At 43.2% G+C, this 24,147-nt stretch overlaps 1 protein-coding gene across 1 annotated transcript in view; it reads left to right on the top strand.

Annotated features, from left to right (window-relative positions):
• LOC122926257 (usherin-like) overlaps nt 1-24,147 on the top strand; it is a 236,257-nt gene that overhangs the window by 162,862 nt on the left and 49,248 nt on the right. Inside the window, exon 13 of the mRNA XM_044277632.1 lies at nt 880-1,066. Coding sequence (XP_044133567.1) covers nt 880-1,066 — 187 coding nt within the window. The remainder of the gene's footprint in view (nt 1-879; nt 1,067-24,147) is intronic.

Raw genomic sequence — 24,147 nt, 5'->3', positions numbered from 1 at the left:
CAAGTCCCCTGTGTGAGTAGGGCAGCAGTGTGCATGTGCGACCACCACTAAATTCACATTTATTCTACTGCCATGTGTAGTGCTAGGGTCTCTCCATCAGTCCCATAAAAGTGGACTAAAGGCCACACATTTAAACTACTGTTTTACACAAAGAACTTGGATACACCCGTACCTGAACCCCTAGCAATCATACATACTGTGGATAGGGGATATATGTTATTTATACAGTAGGCCAATCCCTTTAGTTTTATAGTGAAAACTTTCAACAAAGATCTCGAGGTTGTCCTGGCCTCGTTTCTCTTATGGCCTACATTGATTAGCGCACCCATTATGGTGCTCAGTTTTGTCACCCAGAACAGAAGGGTGTACCATTGGCATCCATCTTCATATCCAATCACCCTTTGCCCAAATTCCCACCTCTTGTTCGACAGAAATGTATTCCTCTGTGTTCCTCTGGTTAGTCCTGCACAAGTTCTTTCAACCCAGTAACTATGAGGATTGGGTAAAACTCTTCTATGGTCCCAGAGAAGCCACATGGTCTTCCACTATAATGAATATACTAGATGTATACTATATACCCCTAAAAAAGAGAGTAATTGTACAGTGGATGGCAAGCCACCACTTCATACAGGGAAATGGTTCATCATGTTCTGGAGGAAGCAAACGAGCAATCAAGTGCCCAAGGAAGTCGCAATTTTAGGGTTTAAAAATCAACCCTACCATGGGAAAAAATTTATTATCTACTGACAAATGTCAATACAACAGTTGAGACCTTGTTGTCATTCCATGGTGCTCTTAAAGGGATAAAATCTCTGTCACCCTATCGATATTGCTTATTATGTTTTCATTTTACCACTTGAAATCATTTTTTCCCCCTAGGCTTTCATCTATCTAGTGAAAGTAATAATGCAGCATGCGTGCCATGTGTTTGCCACCCCCAAGGATCCAAGAATGCTACCTGTGATGATATAAATGGACAGTGCTATTGTCGAGACTCTTCGGTGTCTGGTCTTAAATGTGATCGATGCAGTGAGACATTTTTTGGATTGAACTCAGATACTGGAAGGTAATGTAAAATGTAATTTAATTAAAAAATAATAATAATAATAATCATAACAATAATAATATTTGTCTAATACAATCATCTATTTATCAAATTCTGTTGCCAAACAAGTCCGTAATTTTGGTGATTAGCTTTGAACAAATTGCACAAGATGGCACACACACCATTTTATTGTGAAAATTGTAGGGAAAAAGGTATGGGAGGATGAAGATGGAAGGTCACATGATCCTGGGAGGGGTTCCATTCTGAGCTTAGCTTTCAATACAATAAATTCAATGCACTGGACTGTTGCATTAAGCATTTGAATGCATTATACTGTTGCGTTAATATACCAGTTAAATTCAACAAATTATGCAGTTGCTTTACCATACCAGTGAAATGCAACCCATTATACTGTTGCATTAAAGGGTTTTCCCATCTCAGACAATGGGGGCATATCGCTAGGATATGTCCCCTTTGTCTGATAGGTGCAGGTCCCAAGAACAGAGCCACGAAAGTTGTGGAGGGAGCACTGCACATGCGCAGCCGCCCTCCATTTGTTTCTATGAGCCCACCGAAAATAGCCAAGCACTGGCTCGGCTATTTCCGCCTGCCATATAGAGATGAATGGGAGTGGTAGCTGCGCAAGCGCAGTGTGCCTCCATTCACTACTATGGAGAGAGCTTGGTGGTGGCCAGACCCAGAGGTAGAATCCGCACCTATCAGACAATGAGGGCATATCTTAGTGATATGCCCCCATTGTCTCAGATGGGAATACCCCTTTAATATGATGATGTCACCTCTCAGTCTGACACTGTGCCTTTGAGCCAGGGCTCAGCACCTTTTTCCTACTCCTTCTCTTTGTGGCACCAGAGAAGCTTCACCTTCAATTGCATCATCTCTATCTTGATTGCCCCCTTCTAATGGGGAGCCTACTTTTTCCTAATAAAAGGCAACAGCACCCCATGTGCTATGGAAGATAATCAAGATACTGTAGTTTAATTGTTAACTTGTATGAGAAGCGTCAGAGTCAGAGTTTCAACTGACATCAGGAGGAGGTTCAGGTGGAGGTTAGGGACCCGATGCATAGCTGCGTTAGTGGTACTTGTAGGAGCAGTGGTAGCAATTGTGACAGTGGAACTAAACACAAATACAGGACAAAGAATTGCGAGGGTGATGATGATGATTGCTTGTTGGACAGGACCTAGGAGCCAGATTAGGGTGCTGAGGAGGAAGTATCAACAGAAGGGCAGTGGCAGCGGTGGCAATAAAGAGCAGAGCCAACATATGGCCAATCCTCACAAACAAAATGCCAGGGCACCATAACTGCTTATTTTGTGGACAGCTCGGGAACTGTTGATGCTGCGGATTCTGTGGGCTTCTGTGAGTTTAAAAAGTGCCAGACCTAGGCCAAGCTCAGCTGCCACTAGCTCTGTGAGAGTATCTCCCATATGGCAGTTTTTCTTTACAAGGCTGGCACAAAAAAACACTGCCATGTGCAAGATCTGCAGGATGAAAATAAGCCATGGGCATTCAAACACAAACATTGGTACCAGGGCTCTATTGCAGCACATGAGATGACATCGCTGAATCCTGAGAGAAAATAGAACTGGCCAACATTCCCACTCAGAACAAGTCTTTGGTCCTTCTGGTCTTCTTTGTGGCAGTCAGCTGCCAACCTCAAGCACTAGTGTCCTTGTCATCATCATCAGCTACTTCTTCTGATACTCAAACTACTCCTTTTTCTTGTCCTCTGTCATGAGGCATCCATAATAGAATGTGTGGCAATGAGAAAACTATTCACATCCAGCAAATAGCTTAGGTACAATCTGAACTACCACCTGGCGAAATGGCTGAAAGTGCAATTCCGTACCACTTCGTTTTGTTAAATGTGGCACAGTTCTGCACCTTCACCCAAATTTTATTCTGTTCAACAGTATTTCTACTTTTGGCCAGCTGTCCATACAAATGGTATAATTTTTAAAATGTCATCCAGTGGGAAAAAAGAACTGGCCAACAATCAAAACAAGATGTGCAGCATCCCACTACGTGTGTGTGTGGGCACTGCTTAAAAGCACTTTTTACCTTATAAAAAGCACTAGGTTGTAATGTATGATTTTGTATGAATGTATCTTTAAAATACCTGTTAACATGCCTATTAGGTGTAATTTATACATCCCACCACTAGATGGGGATAAAGTTCAGGTCCTATATCCACCTAGGCCTAGTTAGTCAGTTGAGACCAGGAGGGAGTGGAGATTATGCAATGAGCAGGACACCGGTACAGTGGATCAGCTATGCAGTGGGTCAGTATATATATGTAGTAGTTTGTGACTCCAATTGCAGCTTGCGCAGGTACTGTAGCAGGTGTTATAACTCACGTACCAGGTGAGGAATGCCAGAGGGGGATAATGTCTCTGTATAGCAGATATGGTAGTGTCAACGGTGTCTCCTACCTTGGTACGGCTGGACTCCTGGATCCTGTCTCACTTGCAATAAATTGAGTGTAGTCAGTAGGAGTAACGGTGGAATGATTGAGATCCAGACAGGAGATATAATCCAACTTGTCTTTACTTAATGGCAACAGATATCCATACGAGTTACAGCAATAGTCTTTTGGGGTCCGAGCAGGTATTGGCAATATGTGGCAGGAATTTATATCTATTCTGCTTCTTGTCATATGCCTAAAGAATCCGGCAGGTATTTATCTTCTGCTCTGTCTGACTTCTGCTTGTAGTGGGCCTGACTAGCTGAGGAGGAATTTGGCTTCTCCTGGACTCTGGATATGTACTCATAGCTTGGCTCACAGGGGATGATATCGTCCTGGAGATCTAAAGTTCTGGAGGTTGTTGCTTGCTTGTCAACCAGCTGAGGTAGATGACTCAGGCTGGGAAGATGGATCCTTGCCTCAGCCGAGGCGGGATCCAGGGTTGGGATCCCTGGTTCTGGGAGCTCCTACCAACACAACCTACCCCAGCAGGGGTGGCTGGTACACTAACTAGAACTTTCTTTCCTCCCCATGAGGCAGGAAGTGGGAACATTCCACACCTCCTCAAAGAGGGGGGGGGGGAGCTAGATTGGAATGTACTATTCCAGTCTAGATATGCTAAACTGAACTAAACAAAATGCTGCCACCTGCTGGTGTACATGGAAATCACAGCATAATATATAATACAGGCCTGGAAAATACATATACAGGAAAATGTAAAGTTTGACTACACAAGATGGCAATAAATATACACTTGACATGTTGTAGCAGGGAAATAAGTTGCTGGTGGTGCAGTTGATGCTATACCACAGTGTTTCCCAACCAGTGTGCCTCCAGCTGTTGCAAAACTACAACTCCCAGCATGCCCGGACAGCATTTGGCTGTGCGGGCATGCTGGGAGTTGTAGTTTTCTTTAACAGCTGGAGGCACACTGGTTGGGAAAGACTGCTATACCATTTACTGTATTTGTGGCAATTGCAGTTCAGCTCTGCGCCTTCACCAAAATTTAAGTCAGCAGGTAAACCTCCCTCTAGCTAGCTGTCTGTAAAAATTTCATTATTGTTCTCCAAATATGGCGTGGTCCATGCCTTTACCCAAATTTATTTCAGGCAGTAGTACTTCTGGCCAGCTGTCCATAAAAATTGTCGAGGACGAATGGAAGATGGCCTTTAATACCCCTAAAGGTCATTTTGAGAATATGGTGATGCCTTTTGGGTTAACCAATGCGCCTGCGTTTTTTTTTATATTTCATCAATGACATCTTTCATCATCTGGTTGGGCAGGTTTGTGGTGGTGTATTCTAATTTATTCTCCTGACATGAAGACGCATCAGGATCACATGAGACAAGTGTTACAGATCCTAAAAGAGAATAAACTGTATGCTAAGATGGAAAAATGTGTATTTGCATTTCTGGAAGCGCAATTCCTGGGTTACCTTCTCTCATCTTCAGGTTTTCGTATAGATCCTAAAAAAAGGTCTGTGCTGTGTTGGACTGGGATCGACCCGAAAATCTGAAAGCGCTTATGTGATTTTTGGGGTTCACCAACTACTACCATAAATTTATTTTGAACTACTCGACTGTTGTTAAACCTTTAACGGACATGACTAGGAAAGGTTCAGATATCTCAGTCTGGTCTGATGAGGCATTACAAGCCTTTTCAGCTGTGAAGGAATTTTTTGCTTCTGCTCCTATACTGGTGCAACCTGATGTGTCACAGCCATTTATTGTGGAAGTTGACACATCCGAGGTAGGGGTAGGGGCAGTCTTGTCACAGGGTCCTTCACCTAGTAAATGACGCCCATGTGCTTTCTTCTCTAAGAATCTCTCAACTGCTCAAAAAAATTATGAAGTAGGTAATAGAGAGTTGCTGGCCATTAGGTTGGCTTTTGAAGAATGGAGTTATTGGTTGGAAGGAATGATTCATCCTATTACCGTAATTACCGATCACAAAAATCTGGCTTACCTGTAGTCGACTAAACATCTGAACCCTAGGCAGGCCAGATGGTTGTTGTTTTTTGCCAGATTTTATTTTGTTGTCACCTATCGCTCTGGGGTTAAGAAAGTCAAGTTGGATGCTTTGTCGCGCAGCTTTCCTGGGGGTGGGGGGTGATTCGGAAGATCCTGATCCGATATTGTCTGAAGGGGTGATAATATCCGCCCTTTATCCTGACCTTGAGGCAGAGGTGTCTGAGGCCCAGGGAGATGCACTGAATTCCTGTCATCCGTGAAAGTTGTTCCTTCTGAATTACGGCACAAGGTGTTCGAAGAACATCACGGTACAGTTCTTACAGGACAACCTGGGAGCAGATCCACGGTCAATCTCATTTCTCGTAGATTCTGGTGGCCGGGGTTGCGTAAATGTGTTGAGGGTTATGTGTCAGCTTGTAGTACTTGTGCACATGCTAAGGTGACACATACTCAGTCTTCAGGATCTCTACTTCTGTTGTCTATCCCGTCCCGACCTTGGACTCATTTATCCATGGACTTTATCACAGATTTGCCGACTTCCTTAGGAAAAACTGTGATTCTGGTGGTTGTTGATTGCTTCAGCAAGATGTCGCACTTTATAGCATTATCAGGTCTACCTAATGCTAAAACTCTTGCACAAGTGTTTGTCGATAACATCGTGAAGCTACATGGTATTCTCACTGATGTGGTGTCTGATAGGGGGACTCAGTTTGTTTCCAGATTCTGGAAGGCGTTCTGTACTCGTCTGGGGGTACAATTGTCCTTCTCTTTGGCCTTTCATCCTCAGTCAAACGGACAGACTGAACGCACTAACCAGAATCTGGAGACTTATTTGAGATGTTTTGTCTCAGAAAATCAGGAGAAGTGGTCTTCATTTTTGTCTTTGGCCGAGTTTGCCATAAATAATCGTAGGCAGGAGTCCACTTATTAGTCGTCGTTTTTTGGGGCATATGAGTTCCATCCGCAGTTTGGCACATTTTCTGGTTCTGAGACTTCTGGTATACCTGAAGAGGAAAGATTTTCCTCTTCTTTGTCATCTATTTGGTGGAAAATTCAAAATAATTTAATAAAAATGGGCAACAAGTATAAACGTATGTCTGACAAGAGACGTATCAGTGGTCCGGACCTGAGTGTGTGATTCTTTGTGGCTGTCCACAAGAAACATTAAGTTGAAAGTACCTTCTTGGAATTTGGGTTTATTGGTCCATATAAGATCTCTGCCATTAATAACCTGGTAACCTTTCGTCTTGAACTTCCGCAGGCTTTAAAAATATATAATGTTTTCCAAAAATCATTGCTGAAAAGATATGTCGTACCTGCTGAACCGTCCTCCTTGCCTCCCGCTCCTGTCATGGTGGACAGTAACGGTGAATTTCAGATCGCCAGGATAGTGGACTCACAAATTCCCCGTAGATCCCTTCAGTATCTCTTTCACTGGAAGGGTTATGGTCCTGAGGAGAGAATGTGGGTTCCAGCGGCCGACGTTAATGCTAGTCGCCTTGTGAAAGCCTTTCACAGGGCTCATCCGGATAAGGTCGGTCCTGGGTTTCTGGAGATCATGCGTAGAAGGGGGGGTACTGTCACGGTCCCTCCCATGGCAGAGGTTAGAAGATCTGAGAGACTGGCTGCACGTGAGGTTATCTGACAGCCTCCCTGTTTTCATTTGTTGCAGTGTTGTTGTTGGCAATGACCACACCTCTTGTCTCAGGTGCAGCTTGTGGTCATTACTGCTTCTCTATTTAGTATGGACTCAGACTTGATACCATGTGGTTGATATTCTGTGCCTGGAGTTGGAAGACCTGGTGTGTTGTCCTTATCTGAGTTCCTGCTCATCCATTTTCTATTGAAGATAAGTGTTCTTCTCTTTGTATTTTGTTGTTCCCATTTGCTCGTTGTTTACTAAGCCTCAGGGAGACGTCGGTTTGTTCATCTGGGAAGGAACCAGTAGTCTCAGACCCTGTCACTACTCCTAGGGCTATTCAGGGTTTCTAGGGCCTAGGTTTCCACCTTCAGGGTCTATTCATACTGACAGGAGTCAGGGCTAGTTTTAGGGTTTCTATAGGTGGTCTCCGTTTCCCTTACCCTAGCCTTGAGGCCAAGTTCCTGGTCATTTTACTTCTGTTGTCATTCTGGTGTTCCTGCCCTCCCCTTACATTGTGATAATTACTTTTGTGAAAATGAATTAGGCACATGGATTTCCACAAATCTGACAATGAATTGATTTGCCATTGCTGTCTGCCTGTTCATTGTGTTCCATACTGTACTGTAGCTGCTGCAACTGCTACTTACCCTGGTGCCACTACTACCCCTAAATCTTCTGCCTTGTGCATGAGGTTCGCACTTCGCTGCTGCTCCCAAAAAAGGGAGATTTTTTTGGCGCTTGTTCAGAACAAACCACTGCTTTTCTGATACCAGTGTGTGTGTGTGTGTATAAACACCAGCAGGTATCTGCCCCATTAAGGACAATTTTTGGAATGTTTTTTAATTTGAAAAAGCATAACAAAAGTGCAGTGTGTTTTTAAACATGCTGTTTGTTAACACAATCAGCCATGCATTTACCCATAGTTACTGTATATATGTCAGTGTCACTCTGACATTATTTACTATTGCTGTCATTGTGTTCAGAGCTTAAAAGGAGGGAGGGGAAGAAAGAGCAAAAATGTTGAAAAAAAATTAAAAAGAGAAAGACAAGATAGAGAAGAAAATCTGAATCCTAGACCTCAGAGTGTCTTATGCCAATTTTCAGGCCAATTGGAGCACTTTTGTTTCACTTAGAATCCATGCCTATCATCTCATGATCTATCTATCTCTATATCTATATATCTATCTATCTCTATATCTATCATTATAGATATTGGTTATTCTTATTCTCGCATCACATTAGTGAACAGAGGACACAGTCTCCTATGTCAGGCTGTGCGGATCTGTGGCCCTCTACTGGATGAATAGTGCAATGATTTCCCATCATATAGGCAATTCTTTTGTGAACAGTAATGACCTAATCAATGAGTGTCACAGATTGATGATTTCTAGCAAACGTGATAGATTTGTGTTTATGAAATTCACTTGATGTGAGAGGTTTTCCAGAAAAATTATGTTTTTAATTGATTGCTGGTTTGGATCTTACAGTACCTGGAGAGTCCATGCAATAAAGGTCCCTCTACATTAATAGTACAGAAACCATTTATCCCAAGAAAGAAATCAATATGACTAAGCTTCTCAGTTTGGTTTTTCTTTTTTCAACTCAAAACATCTCCTACTTATTATTCATTATTTCCTCTTTGGAAAAAATATATTGTTATGATTACATATATTTCTTTAGGGACCTGCACAATACAGACTGCAATGTGGCTAAATGTGTTTTTCAATAGTGATGAGCGGCAGGGACAATATTCGAATTTTGCGAATATTTTGTAGAATATTCGTCATATATTAGAGAATTTGAAAATTCGAGATTATATTTTTGATAGCGAAAATTGGCAATGTAATATTCGCATAATGCGAGAGAAATACCGGCATGGGTCACTTATGCTACATTTTTCAAGCTGGTATAAGTTTTCTGAGACTGGAGAAAATGGTTGGCACGGCAGAACATTAGTATAGCTTTATATGACGATAGAGTGCCCCAATATATTTGCGCTTGTGAATTTTCGACAATAGTAAGGGGCAGGCAACTTTTCTATTGGTTGCTAGGGATGTTGCTAAGCTGTGACAAAGCCTTCTCATTGGCCCACAAGCTAGAAGAAGGGAAGGATGATCACCTGATGTGCACTGTGTTAAAAAAAATATATATATTTTGCGAATATATAGCGTTATATTATAAATATTCACGAATTCTCAAAGTGCCGATATTCGCTATTAAAATTCGCTATTCGAATATTCGCACTCAACACTATTTTTCATAGTTTTTTTTAAATCATAATTTGAATTGAATCTTAATGTGTTGACATTGAAATCTATCTATCTTCTATTTATTTATTTATCTATCTATTTATCTATCTATAAATCAAGGAATGGAGTTTGGTGATTAAAATTTCTTTTACTTTTTCACGACTTGGATGTGCCGCGGAGTTCATTTTTTTATTTATCTATCTATCTATCTATCTTCTATTTTTCTTCTGTCTCTCTCTCTCTCTCTCTCTATCATCTTTTTGTCATCTATCTTCTATTTATCTATCTATCTATCTTATATCTATCTATCTATCTATCTATCTATCTCTCATATATCTTCTATCTATCTTATATCTATCTATTATCTATCTATCTAAATTCAATTTCTTATCTATCTATCTTCTTTTTGTCATCTATCTTCTATTTATCTATTATCTATCTATCTATCTATCTATCTATCTATCTACCTATCTATCTGTCTGTCTATCTATCTATCTATCTACCTAATATCTGTTCTCTATCTATCTATCTATCTATCTACCTATCTATCTATGTATCTATCTATCTATAAGAAAGGAGCACTGCAGGTGTACATTTTCCTGAATTCTTAATTATTTTCTCTATTATTATGTGCTCTCTGTTCACACTTGCATCAGAGGCTCCGGCAGAAGCTTTTATCGCAGATTTTATCATCTTTGGTTAAAAAAAAAAATATGCATCACAAAAGAACGGACAGCTCGGCAGAACTACTTTATCTACAAGCCATAGCACTTGCTATGGGGCCCAGAGATTGAGGGGCCCTATTATGTGCAAGGACGTTGTACTTTTTTGTGGCGAATAATAATATGGTGGCTTTTTGCTCTTACTGTATGTGGGTTTTTCTGATATATGGTATTATTATACATACCTTAATCATTGCTAAATTTAATATTCTTACACTGGATGGTGGGGGCCCCGCGCCCTATTTTGCTATGGGTCCCTATGAATCATCGTTGCACCCATAGATAGATACATAGATAGACAGACAGGCAGATGATAGATAGATAAATAGATAGATAGATAGATAGATAGTAGATAGATAGATAGATAGAAAAGTATAGAGAGAGATGCAAGACAGTTATTAGACAGATAGATAAACGGATAGATACATAGATAACAGACATATATTAGTGCTATTTCTCGCTTCTACATCTTCACCTTTGTATAAACAGCCTGGTTGATTTTTCATTTTGCAGATCTCACCTCTGTGCAGTATTTTAATTCTAATATGCCAATGCCAATTAGTAGCAGCTGTAATGACACTATTTACTGCTGGGATGCCTCATAGAATTGCAGAAATGATAAAAGAAAAAAATAAATAAAACCGCTTCATGTTCTTTTTGACTTTAACGGAAGATAAAATTCAGAGGCGAACAAAATGATGCATTTTATTTATTCCCAGTTGGAATATTATTCCATAAAGCAAATTTGCAGCCGGTGTTGCAGCTTTGGCTTTTATCATCCTTTTTAAGGGTGTTGAATGGGTCACTCAGGAGACCACACAGTGAGAGATCCTTTCGGGTAAATCATCAGAAAACTGGATTTGTGCACTTACTGTATAACACATGGTGTATTAGTTTTATCATTTTTAAAATCCAATGTTTCATTTATGCAAAAGTAAAATCAGTATAGCAATATGCAATAGATAATTACCAAAGCAAAAACATCTGCAAATGTATTATCTAGAGATAAGCAAATGTCTTGAAACTCGTTTTGTGTCCGATTTGTCAAATTTTTCCAAAAAATTTGATTTGTGTTCAAATCTATTTCTACCCGAATGAAAAGTGTTCCAATGGGCCTGAAAATGAGTATATGACACTCTGAGGTCTTCTAGGATTTTTGTGTCTTCTCCTTCTATTGCTTTATGGTTTTTTTTCAAAATTTTTGCTGTTTTTACCTTATCCAGCCCCATTAAAGCTCAGCTCTTTAACCTATAGGCAGCAATAGCAAATAAAAAGTAGCCTGCTTTAAAACACACTGCTCCGTCACATGTGTCACAGGTGCTTAAACACAGAAGGTGTTATTGGGGGAAAAAACGGTGTCTTGGTCTCAACAAGCATTCTAAACATCATGCCTTAACGGGGACAGTTGCCTGCCCTCATTTATATATTCACATGGCAGTGCTTTTCTGTGCCGGCCTCGTGTAGAAAAACTGCCAAATGGGAAATATGCAAACAAAGCTAGCGGCAGCGGAGCTTGGTCTAGGTCTGGCATGCTTGGAGCCTGTGCCCACGGTATCAGCAGCATCACAAGTTCCTGAGCTGATCACAATGGAAGCAGATCTGACCCTGGCAGTTTTTTCAGAGGTTTTGACTGCACATTGTTTCTTCTTTTTATTGACATTGCCTCCTTCACCACCCTCCTCCTCAGAAGTCACCTCCTCCATAGCACCCTGATCTGGCTCCCAGGTCCTGTCCAACATACAATCATCATCATAGTTGTCGCCCCCTCTGACACGTTTATTAGACCATGATATGTCGTTGTGGGCTCCTTGTCCACCCCTCTAATTACCTGCTCTGTATTAGCCTCAAGTGTCACTATCGCCAGGGCTACCACTGCCCCTTCCACCGCCTCCACCATATCGCTACCCACATTCTGACTCGAGGATGATGAGGCATGGGTCTTTCATTTTCCACTCTTCGGTTTATCAGATATTTTATAATGAGGCCTATAAATGAAAAGTCACATGTGGTACACTGATTATTGAACGGTACTAGCTCACAGACAGAGGTGCAATTAAACATCCTTCCCCTTCTACAATTTACAATACTATTTCAATGCGTTAACTGAAACTTGTATATAAACGCTGTTATCGCTGTCTGTTCAAAAGAAGGATTCGCGGTTGTTGCAGGATTTTGTTGATTTGATTGCAGAATTTGCAGTGCAACATGAACTGCATGAACTGCCAGCTGCAGTGTGAGACACACAACTATAAGTGGCCAGTCCCTCCATGTGGGCGCAGTTTCTCTTATAATCATAATAGTAAAAAAGTTATGTATGTATGATAATAATTTTACAAGATTTGCATAATTAATATTGGATTGGCTCACAAAAAGAGCTGAGGATTCTGTGTTGGAGCTCACTAACCTGACCCAAACAAAACTGTGCCAAAGATAACCCCCTATGAACCTGACTACATGACAGATGACATGCTGTCGAAATTTAACTCCCTTTGGGTTAACTTTTTATTTAGCTGGCTTGGATGTGCAATGCTAAAAGTGTAGGTGCAAATCAGGGTGACGGGTGAATTATCGTAATTCAGTTTTACTGGTACCATACAATGCAAATGTAATATAGCCATATACTGCCTAAATAATAATGCCATGTACTCCGTACATAATACAGCCATGTATCGAACCCCTAATACGGCTATGTGCTAGCTGCATAATACAGCCATGTGCTTACCATATAATACAGCCATGAATTGATCACATAATACAGCCATATACTGCCTACATAATCAGACCATGCACTGTCCACATAATACTGCCATGTACTGTGCATATAATACGGCCATGCTTTAATCACATAAAACACCCATTCATTGTTCACAGAATACAGCCATACACTGCCTACACTACATACTACTGCAATATACTTCCTATATAATATGGCCATGTACTGCCTATATATTACGGACATGTACTGTTTTTATAATACTGCTATGTACTGTCTACATGATATGACCATGTACTTCCCACATACTGTAATATGGCCATGTACTGACCACATAATATAGCCGTATACTGCCTATACTACATAATACAACCATGTACTTTCCACTATAATGTACTGCCTAGATAATACTACCATGTACAAAGTATGACTATGTAATGCCCTCATAATAAAGCTATGTACTGCCTACACAATACAGCCACGCACTACCAGTATTACATGACCATGTGCTGCCACATAACACTTACATGTACTGCCTACATAATAAAGCCACGTACTGCCCATATAATGCGGCCATGTACTGTCTACATACGCAGTCACGTACTGCCCATATAACACGACCTACATAATACTGACATAAACTGCCTACATAATACAGCCATGTACAGCCCATATAACATGGCCAAGTACTGTCTACATAATACTGACATACACTGCCCATATAATACGGCCATGTACTGACTACATAATGCAGTCATGTACTGCCCATATAACACAACCTACATAATACTGACATATACTGCCTACATAATAAAGCCATTTACAGCCTATATAACATGTCCATGTACTACCTATATAACACGCCCTACATAATAGTGACATATACTGCCTACGTAATACAGCCATGTACTGCCTAAATAATATAGCAATTTAGTGCCCATATAATACAGCCACGCGCTGTTTGCAGAATACTGCGTTATGCTGCCCATATAACACAGCCAACTACTGCCTACATAATACAGCCATACACTGTCTAAATAATGGTGCTCTATAGTTACCAAATAACAGTGCTCAGCAACACCACGTCTGACATCATAACAGTCATTTTGGACGATGTTCCAGGGAGAAATGCGAAGTCAATCCACACAAGGTGGGTGTTGATGCTATAGTATAGTGTCCTTAATTATGAAGACTCCATGATAACTTAACCGTTTATCTGTGCTAAAACCTGGCCTTGGTTATCTGCAGTTTTAAATAGGACACAGGTAAACGTTTTTTTAAAGGGGTTATCCACACTAGGCAATCCCTTTTGTTAGAAGGTTTCTTTAAAAATGAGCTTTCCACCAGGTGCTCAATAGCCGGGTCCTTCAGTGATCAGCTATAAGGTCCTGACAAGAAGTGTTTGATTTCCCTGCAGTGCCTCCAGGGGAGAACTGAGGAATTACAATGGTGTCCAATAAAATAAGCGGGTTAAAAGAATGGAGAGGGTAAGTCCTCCAGAGCAATAGACGCTCTGAACTCAGGCCAAGAGATGATGCTCCTGAACAGGACACCCCTAAATTACTAAAGTACTCCCTAATAGGCTATATTTTCTAAAACCTGGTAACTTCAACAGTTGATCAAGCTGAATAGTGTAAAATAACACATCCGGCCCTGCTACATCTGCATATACTTCATCATAATAAAAATATACAATTAAACTAAACATCGAGAGATGGTTGCAATCTTCTTCTGCTGGTTATTACGGGGGGGGGGGGGGGTGGTTAGAGGCTTCCGTGCTATTCCGATTATGGAAATCTATTGTACCTGTCAAATTTCCATCTGAGGAGTGTGTGCAGTCAATCACATAAACCTCGCTTGGTGCCACAATTTTAGTAACGACTTCTAATTAATACTTATTGGATGTTGCTATCATTTTATATGATTATTCTTTATTTATTTATTTATTTATTTTCCTAATGCTCCAGATGCTGCCCTATTAACCAGCACGAGAACAACTGCACCATCAGCAATACAGCTGGTTATAAAGATATCTAAAGATAAGCCTCTTAGAAAGCCAAAGCAGGTCAATAACGGAAATATCAGCTTACTCATATGAAAAAAAATGTACAGATCCCGCCGTGGAATTTAAAACCTCCTGCCTTTAAAACAATAATGGAGGATTCCACATCGACCTGTCAATTCTTATGGGAAAATCAAAGGGTAAATCACAAATATTCATAACTATTGTCTTACCGAAATGATGAAATATTTATAGGGCAATAAAATTTTAAAAAAATACCTCTTTCAAATTTAGTGTCTAAAATGTAACAAATTGAAAAGGCGGTGTAGACTCATGTAACTAATTTTTATTCCTCCACTGCATCTAAAATACAAAAATGAAAAATAAAGTCCCCAATAGTCTTTGATTTTAAATAAATAAATAAAATCCAGTTTTGTGTATACAGCTGTTTCGCAGGCCTATATGTTTCCATGGTCACAGACTTCAAATAAACTTGGTTGTAGTCCAGAGCTGAGCGAATCTGTCACGACCATGGTCATGGTCGTGACTCAGGGTCCGCATGCAGTTGCCTGCGGTTTGGTTTTATTGTCAACCACATGGTGAGGGCTGCTGGTATGTTGCCTCACGTGTGGTTGCCGCTGGTAACACGATTGTACTTGGCAGTATAGCAGCCTGAGCTGTTGCTAGGCAGCTTGCTGTCAAGTGCATGCGGTTACACCTGGTTGGGTGTGTGTGTATGTACGCACTTTGTATGTCTGGTGTGCACGAGGTTTATGTAGGTGTGCACTGTGACACTTCCCTTCACTGTGGCTGCCCGTGGCAACGTTTGGTATTGTGTACATGTGGTGGCAGTGTCTCAGCCTTCTGGCTGACTCCCAGGACATGGTTGCCACGCATGTCGTTGCCTGCGGTAACAGCTGCAGTGTGATGTTAATTTGGACACTTCCCCTTTAAGTGGCTTCCATCCTTTGCCTGGTGTTGGAAGGGTTAAACTTCCTTCCTAGTGTGTGTGCACTGGGTGTGTCTGCTTGGGTGTTGCTACATGGGCTATTTAACCTCAGTTGAGACCTGAGTTCTCAGGGGTACTCCAGCCTTGTAGTAAGCTGGAGGCACTCTCTTGGTCCTTATACCATCTGCCAGTAAGGGCCACCCTTGTGGTCATAAATTGTGATACACGATGTTATGAGGGTGTGTTTGTGTGTTATGCTTATTTATTGCAGCGTATGGTTTCCTGGCTTCCTGTGTGGTGTGTGTGCTCTGTCTCTTGTGTTGTTGTGGACAGAAGCACTTATACTTGGGTTCCAGGCTCTGTGTCTGTGGCAGGTAGGTGTGGTACTAGTTGCACTTACCTGCCATTGCATATGACTGTTTTTGTTCCCCTTTCTTTATAGCTTGGCCACTTTAGACTCCTGTTTCTCCGCGTCCAGGAGGAACAGGTTGTCTACCCAGCTCTTAGTCCAGGGCCACCCTGAGGGCTAGCAGGGACTATTAGGTTCCGGTGTATGAGCCCTCCTACCATCAGGGTTGGCTCATACGGTTAGGAGTTTAGGGTCAGATTAGGGACGCAATAGGAGGTGACCTGCTCCCTAATACTGTCGTCCTGGCCGAGCAGCCACTAACATCTTCTGGCATCGCACGGCTGAGGGTTTTCCCCATCCTCAGCCGTGACAGAATCGAGCCGACATAAATCAAATGTGTAACCAATTTCTAAAAAGATTCTAATTTTGGTGAATTTGAAACTTTCATGATTCATCCCCCATGAATAGCTTAAAGTGGCAGCCATCATTTTACAGGTTCGAAGATAGAAAAGAAGGGCTCTGCCACCAAAAAGGGATCACAAGAACCCGACGGTGTGGTGCGTTAATAAACGTTTGTTAAGGGCACATTCACGCTAGCGTTAGAAGAATCTGGCAGGCAGTTCCGTTGCCGGAACTGCCTGCCGAATCCGGAAATCTGTATGCAAACGGATATCATTTGTTTTCAGATCCGGATGTGGATCCGTCTGACAAATGCATTGCAATATCGGATCCATCTCTCCGGTGTCATCCGGAAAAATGGATCAGGTATTTATATTTTTCACAGATTTAAACCGGATCCGTTTTACCGGAACACTTGGTACCGGATCTGGCATCAATACATTTCAATGGAAATTAATGCCAGATCCGTAAATCCAGCAAAAGTTTCGGAATTTTGGCTAGTAAAAATAACGCAGCATGCTGCGGTATTTTCTCAGGCCAAATACCGTAAAAGGGACTGAACTGAAGACATCCTAATGCATACTGAATGGATTGCTTTCCATTCATAATGCATTTGGAGAAAACGTAATCGTTTTTTTCCGGTATTGAGCCCCTGTGACGGAACTCAATATCGTAAAACTTTAACGCTAGTGTAAAAGTACCCTTACCTGGCTACCATACATCTTCCCATAGTCATATATATCAATATCAATTTGACATTATTAATGCTAGCTTGGCACTAAAGAGCTTAGAAGTAGTGATGGACGAACATCGGCCGGGACGATCAAATGTTCGCGAACCACGCTTTGGTGGCGGGCCCCATTCACTTCAATGGCAGGCAAACCTGAAAAACCTTCAGGTCATTTTTTCAGCCACCAAATACTTACTAGAAGTGCACAAATAGTTTCACAACATGGACAGTGACATACCAGAGAGTGTTGAATTCCTCCAAGATCAATGCCTCATTCATTTTTTGAAATGTGAGGTAGTCAACACTTTCGTGAGCTAGGCGAGTGCGCTTATCGTTCACGATCCCCCCCTGCTGCGCTGACGTCCTTTCAGACAGGACACTCGACGAGGGGCAAGCCAAGAGTTCCATGGCAAATTGTGCCAGCTCTGGCCACAGGTCAAGCCTGCACACCCAGTAGTCTAGGGGTTCCTTGCTTCTCAGAGCGTCCACATTGGCCGTTAACCCGATTTAGTCTGACACCTGTTGTTCTAGGCGTTCCCTGAGGCTGGATCTGGAGTGCGGCTCTCGATGGGTTGGCTGCAAGAATGATCTCATATCCGAAGGGACCAACACATCTTCAAACTGCCCTCTTCTTGCAGGCGCTGTAGGATTGGTACTTGCACCTGTTTTGTTGTGGGTGGAAATTCCTCTGCCAGCGCCCGCAACAGCAGAATGCAGCATCTCTCGCAGCAAGGCCTGGAAATGCTGCATTCTGTGATGCTGGTAACATGGTAACATGTCTGCCATTTTGTGTTTGTACCGGGGGTCTAAGTAGGTTGCGACCCAGTACTGGTCCTTGCCCTTTATGCTTTTTATACGTGGGTCCCTCTTCAAACACTGGAGCATGAAGGCCCCCATATGCACTAAATTGGAAGCGATGGAGCGCTCTGGCTGCTGCTCATTGCCCAGGAGAATGTCGTCCTCGGTCTCCTTCCCCCAGCCACGGACAACACCAGGGATCCCCGAAAAAGTTTAAAGTCCCCCTCAAAGCCTGCTCTTCTTGGTCCTCCTCCTCCCCCCAGTCACCATCCTCTTCTGACTCCTCTTCAGACTCCTACTGTCACGCCCTGCCCTGTGGGTGTTCTGAGGAGATCTGTCAGAGTTGCTGCATGTGACTCAATCTGACAGTTTGTTTTGTTGTGGGTTTTAACTGAATCCCACCTCCTCCCAGGTGTTATTCTTTAGGTAATTGGTAAGGCTAGTTATTCCTCCCTCTCCCTATAGCCTTGTGTGAGCTCTGGACATTTGGTGGATCGTCTGCTCCAACACATCTCTAGATAAGTCCTTTTCCTTTTTTCCTTCTGTGTCTGTTTTTACTAGGCCTCTAGGGTGACGCTAGCTCCTTTGGTTTTTGAATGAGCTGGGTTTCTCTTTCCCTCTTCCCTACAGATGAGGGTTTGGTTCAGTGTGTTACAGTCTTAGATATGTGGGCATGTGCATATCTACCATCGAGATATGCACATGGAAATAGCAGCTTAGGGAAAGTGTTTTAGGGATTGCTAGGAGGTGACCCCTTTGTTCCCTAGCATTTGGGGCCTAGTCAGTTGTTTTGTTTGCCTTGTCGTGTTCTGTTTCCTTCTCTTATCTTACCTACCGTGACACCTGCTGACTTGTCTCAGATGGAGTAGCCCCCCTGGAAATTCATTCAGCATTGCGACTTACTCATCTTCCAACTCCTGCTTCTCGATGGCTTGATCAATGACATGACGCAATGCACGCTCCAGAAAGAAGGCGTAAGGTACAATGTCACTGATGGTGCCCTGGCTGCGACTGACGAGTTTGGTGATCTCATCAAATGGCCACAGAAGTCGACATGCTTCGCGCATGAGCGGCCACTGGCGTGGTGAAAAGAAACCAAGCTCCCCAGAATCTGTCCTGCTACATAGTTCGTACAGGTAGTCGTTAAAGGCACATTGCTGCTGGAGCAGCTTATCAAGCATATACAAGGTGGAGTTCCAGCACGTCAGGCTGTCACAAATCAGACGTCTAACGGGCAGGTTTAAGATCTTCTAAAATGGCCAGAGATTTTCCTGGCCTGCTGCAAGACGTCCTGGACCCCGAGTGGCTGCACGACTATGTTCAGGACGGGTGCCATGCACGGCACGTGAGTCATTTTGCCCTGTTTCAGCGCGCTCAGCAGATTGGCACTGTTGTCGCACACCACTTTACCAACTTTCAAATTGAGCGGGGTTAGCCACTGATCGGCCTGTGACCGCAGAGCTGAAAGCAGTGCAGGACATGTAAGGCTCTTGGCTTCCAGGCACAACAGCCACAGCACAGCATGGCAACATTTCACCTGGCACGTTGAATAGGTTCTGGGGAGCTTGGGGTGTGCAGTGGAAGAGCGGTAGCAATGGAAAAGGAGGAGTCAGCCGAGGAGGAGACGGAGGATGGAGTAGGAGGAGGAGAAGAAGAGGCAGCCCTGCATGCAATCCATGGCGGTAACACCAAACCCACAAGGTTGCCATGGGTTACAGTGGGCAGTTCACCCAGTGGGCAGTAAAAGTTATGTACCTTTCCTGCCCGTGTTTGCTAGACCACGTGTCTGTGGTCAGATGTATCTTGGCACCGACACTGTGTGCCAGAGATATATTCAATTGACTCTGAATGTGGCCATATAGACAGGGCTGGTGCAAGGATTTTTGCCACCCTAGGCAAAAGCTAATTTTGCTGCCCCATTGACTCCGCCTATTAACCACACCCTTTAACCTGCTCCTTTTTTGTCGGCCACCTATTTAATGATTGTTGCATGCAACATTTTACTTGACCAGCTAATTTTAGATATTCTACCGCAGTCCCATTACAATCCCCCTTCCCCCCAATCAGCCTTTCGACCAAATAATAAAAATAGTAAAATAGAACATTTAATTAAAACATTTTAATTGTAAACATTTTATCATATGCAAAACATAAAATAGCAGCATTGCACATATACAGCAGCACGTACCTCTCACATCCAGGGCCTCCAGGTGACATCCAATGTAGATCTTCTCTGTCATCATCTTCTCCATTTGGTCCTGACAACTTCTCTCAGCCGCCTCGTCTCTGCAGAGTGTGACATACAGACATCTAAGTGTCCTGACTTTTCTATCATCATCCCCTAACCTGGAGTCCCCACAGTGTTATCCTGCTGCTCGCTCTGCCCCGACCCCCAATACCACAAATACTATGCTGAAGAAATAATAGTGCCCCCATAGTAATAGTGCTCCTCATAGTCCACCAATAGTAATTCTCTTCTAGAATGCCCTCATTAGTAATACTGCCCCCTACACTGCCCCACATTAAGTAATATGCCCCCCACAATGTCCCACATTAAGTAATATGCCCCCAACACTGCCCCACATTATGCAATTTACACCCACACTGCCCCACATTAAGTAATTTGCCCCCCACACTGCCTCACATTATGTAATTTGCCCCCCACACTGCCCCACATTATGTTATTTGACTCCACACTGCCCCACATTATGTGCTTTTCCCCCCACACTGCCCCACAATAAGTACTTTGCCCCCCACACTGCCTCACATTAAGTAATTTGCACCCCACACTGCCCCACATTATGTAATTGTCCCCCCACACTGCCTCACATTAATTAATTTGCCCTCCACACTGCCCCACATTATGTCATTTGCACCCCACATTGCCTCACATTAATTTGCCCCCACACTGCCCTCCATTATGTCATTTGCCCCCACTAAGTAATTTGCCCCCACACTAAGTAATTTTGCCCCCACACTAAGTAATTTTGCCCCCACACTGCCCTTCATTATGTAATTTGCCCCATTAAGTAATTTTGCCCCCACACAAGTTAATTTTGCCCCTAGACTGCCCTCCATTATGTAGTTTGCGGCCCCCCCCCCCCCCCCCCCCACACACATACTTGTGTCGCTGATCCTGTACAGTCTGTACTTGCCGGCTGCATGAGTTCAGTTAAGTTCAGTGTCTTCGGCACGCAATCCCGTCCTGCGGCGCGTTATCCTGCGAGACCCACTTCGGGAGGTCACGGGTCTCGCGGGATTGGGCGCCGAAGTGACTGAACTCATGCCTGCAGAGCCGGAAAGTACAGGATCAGATTAGCGACACAAGTACAAGGGGGAGGGTGCTAGTGGTGTTGGGAACTTGGGTACGGCAGGTGACACCCCATCAGACTGGTGTCACCCGTTGCAGCCAGCATCCGCCACACCCACCTCACAATGCCAATGGCGGCCAGACTCCAGAGCGCTGGCGCCCCCAGCAAGAGTGCGAATATTTGGTGGAAGCAGATATATCGCACCCTTCAATAAGTATTTTGTGGAGGCAGGTATATAGAACCCCTTAATCAGTATTTTTTAGAAGCAGGTATATCGCACCCCTCAATCAGTATTTTGTGGAAGCAGGTATATAGAACACCTGAATCAATATGTGGTGGAAGCAGGTATATCGCACCCCTCAATCTGCATTTTGTTGAAGCAGGCATATCAAACCCCTTAATCAGTTGTTTGTGGAAGCTGGTATATAGCACCCCATAATCAGTATTTTGTGGAAACAGGTATAAAGAACCCCTGAATTAATATTTGGTGGAAGCAGGTATATCGCACCACTCAATCAATATTTTGTGGAAGCCGATGTATCGCAGGCCTCAATCAATATTTTGTTAAAGCAGGTTTATCGCACCCCTCAATCAGTATTTTGTGGAATCTGGTGTATCGTAGGCCTCAATCAATATTTGGTGGAAGCAGGTATATCGCACCACTCAATCAATATTTTGTGGAAGCCGATGTATCGCAGGCCTCAATCAATATTTTGTTAAAGCAGGTTTATCGCACCCCTCAATCAGTATTTTGTGGAATCTGGTGTATCGTAGGCCTCAATCAATATTTGGTGGAGGCAGGTATAACGCACCCCTCAATCAGTATTTTGTGGAAGCAGGTATATGAACCCCTTAATCAGAATTTTGTAGAAGCAGGTATATACCCCCCCTCAATCAGTATTTTGTGGAAACAGTTATATAGATTACCTGAATCAATATTTGTTGGAAGCAGGTATATCACACCACTCAATCAGTATTTTGTGGAAGCAGGAATATCGCACCCCTCAATCAGTATTTTGTGGAAGCCAGTGTATTGCAGGCCTCAATTAATATTTGGTGGAAGCAGGTATATCTCACCCCTCAACCCAGTGGGCAGTAAAATTGATGTACCTTCCCTGCCCGTGTTTGCTAGACCACGTGTCTGTGGTCAGATGTATCTTGGCACCGACACTGTGTTTCAGAGATATATTCAATTGCCTCTGAACGTGGCCATATAGCTCTGGGATGCCCTTCTGGGAGAAATATTTCCTTCTGGGGACCTTCCATTGCGGTGTGCCAATGGTCACAAATTTTCTAAAGGCCTCCGGGTCCACCAGTTTATATGGCAGTAGTTGGCGGGCTAGCAGTTCCGACAAGCCAGTGGTCAGCCATTTTGCAAGAGGGTTATCCGGCGTCATCAACTTTTTACGCTCGAACATTTGGTCCACGGAAGCCTGCCTTCTGCAAGATGAACGCGATGAACGGCACGGTGGAAGGTGGAGTAGAGGACAAATAGGAGGAGAGGCAGGACATGGAGCGCCGCGAGTGTGGCTTTGTGGGTTCTGACGGCGTTGCTCCCACTGGGTTCGGTAATTGGAGGTAAGGTGCCTTCTTTAGGCGGTTGTCCCTAGGAGAGTGTTGGGCTTACCGGGACTTATGTGTTGACAGCACAGTCTGCAGATAGCAACACTATTGTCAGCAACTGACACGTTAAAAAAAGCCCACACTGCGGAGCCATGTGCCGGCGTCCTGGGAGCGCAAGATGTGACCGTGCATGGTGGATGGCTCACTCCAGATTCATTTGCAGTCTACTGTTTGCCTCCTGTGTACTGTGAGTTCTACCTGCTTCTCCTCCCTATCTGCTGCTCTTTCTCTCCCATTGCAACCTCTCCCGTTGCTACCTCCTCTTCCTCATCCGATGCCAAGAATGGTTGCGCATCGGTAAGGTCTGGGAATGGATGGGAAAATAATTCCTCTGACTCGAGTGGAGGGGCTATGGTGGTGGTGGTGTCTTTGGGGGTGCACACAGCAGAGAGTGAGGAGTTTGCAGATACAGAGGATAAGGAGGGTGCAGAAGCGGAAGTCTGAGTGAGCCACTCACCAACTCTGGTAAGTCCTTTGACGTAATCACACGCACCTTCTCCAAGTTCCCACTTAGGCTCCAGCCTGGTGCACCTGCCCAACCCCTACAACCCCTGCGGAACGGTCTGCCTCTTCCTCTGCCTGTCATTTTCAAAATTACCCTGTGTCAAAGTCCCTAGAGAAGAGGAGTATTTGTGGAAACAGGTATATCACAGGCCTCAATCAGTATTTTGTGGAAGCAGGTATATATAACACCTTAATAAGTATTTTGTAGAAGCAGGTAGATCGCACCCCTCAATCAGTATTTTGTGGAAACAGGTATATAGAACACCTAAATCAATATTTAGTGGAAGCTGGTATATTGCACCCCTCAATCAATATTTTGTGGAAGCAGGTATAAAAAATAAACCTTAATCGGTATTTTGTAGAAGCAGGTATATCCCACTCCTCTATCAATATTTTGTGGAAACAGGTATATAGAAACCCTGAATCAATATTTGGTGGAAGCAGGGAAGCAGAGATATCAAACCCCTTAATCAGTATTTTGTGGAAACAAGTATATTGCACGCCTCAATCCATATTTTGTAGAGGCAGGTATATCAAACCCCTTAATCGGTATTTTGTGGAAGCAGATATGTTGCACCCCTCAATCAGTATTTTGTGGAAGCAGGTATATCGCACCCCTCAATCAGTTTTTTGGGGGCAACAGGTATATCACACCC

The sequence above is a fragment of the Bufo gargarizans genome, chromosome 2, assembly GCF_014858855.1.
Source record: "Bufo gargarizans isolate SCDJY-AF-19 chromosome 2, ASM1485885v1, whole genome shotgun sequence".
Taxonomy (NCBI): domain Eukaryota; kingdom Metazoa; phylum Chordata; class Amphibia; order Anura; family Bufonidae; genus Bufo; species Bufo gargarizans.
The sequence above is the reverse complement of the archived record's forward strand: the minus strand, read 5'-3'. Positions and strand labels throughout refer to the sequence as shown.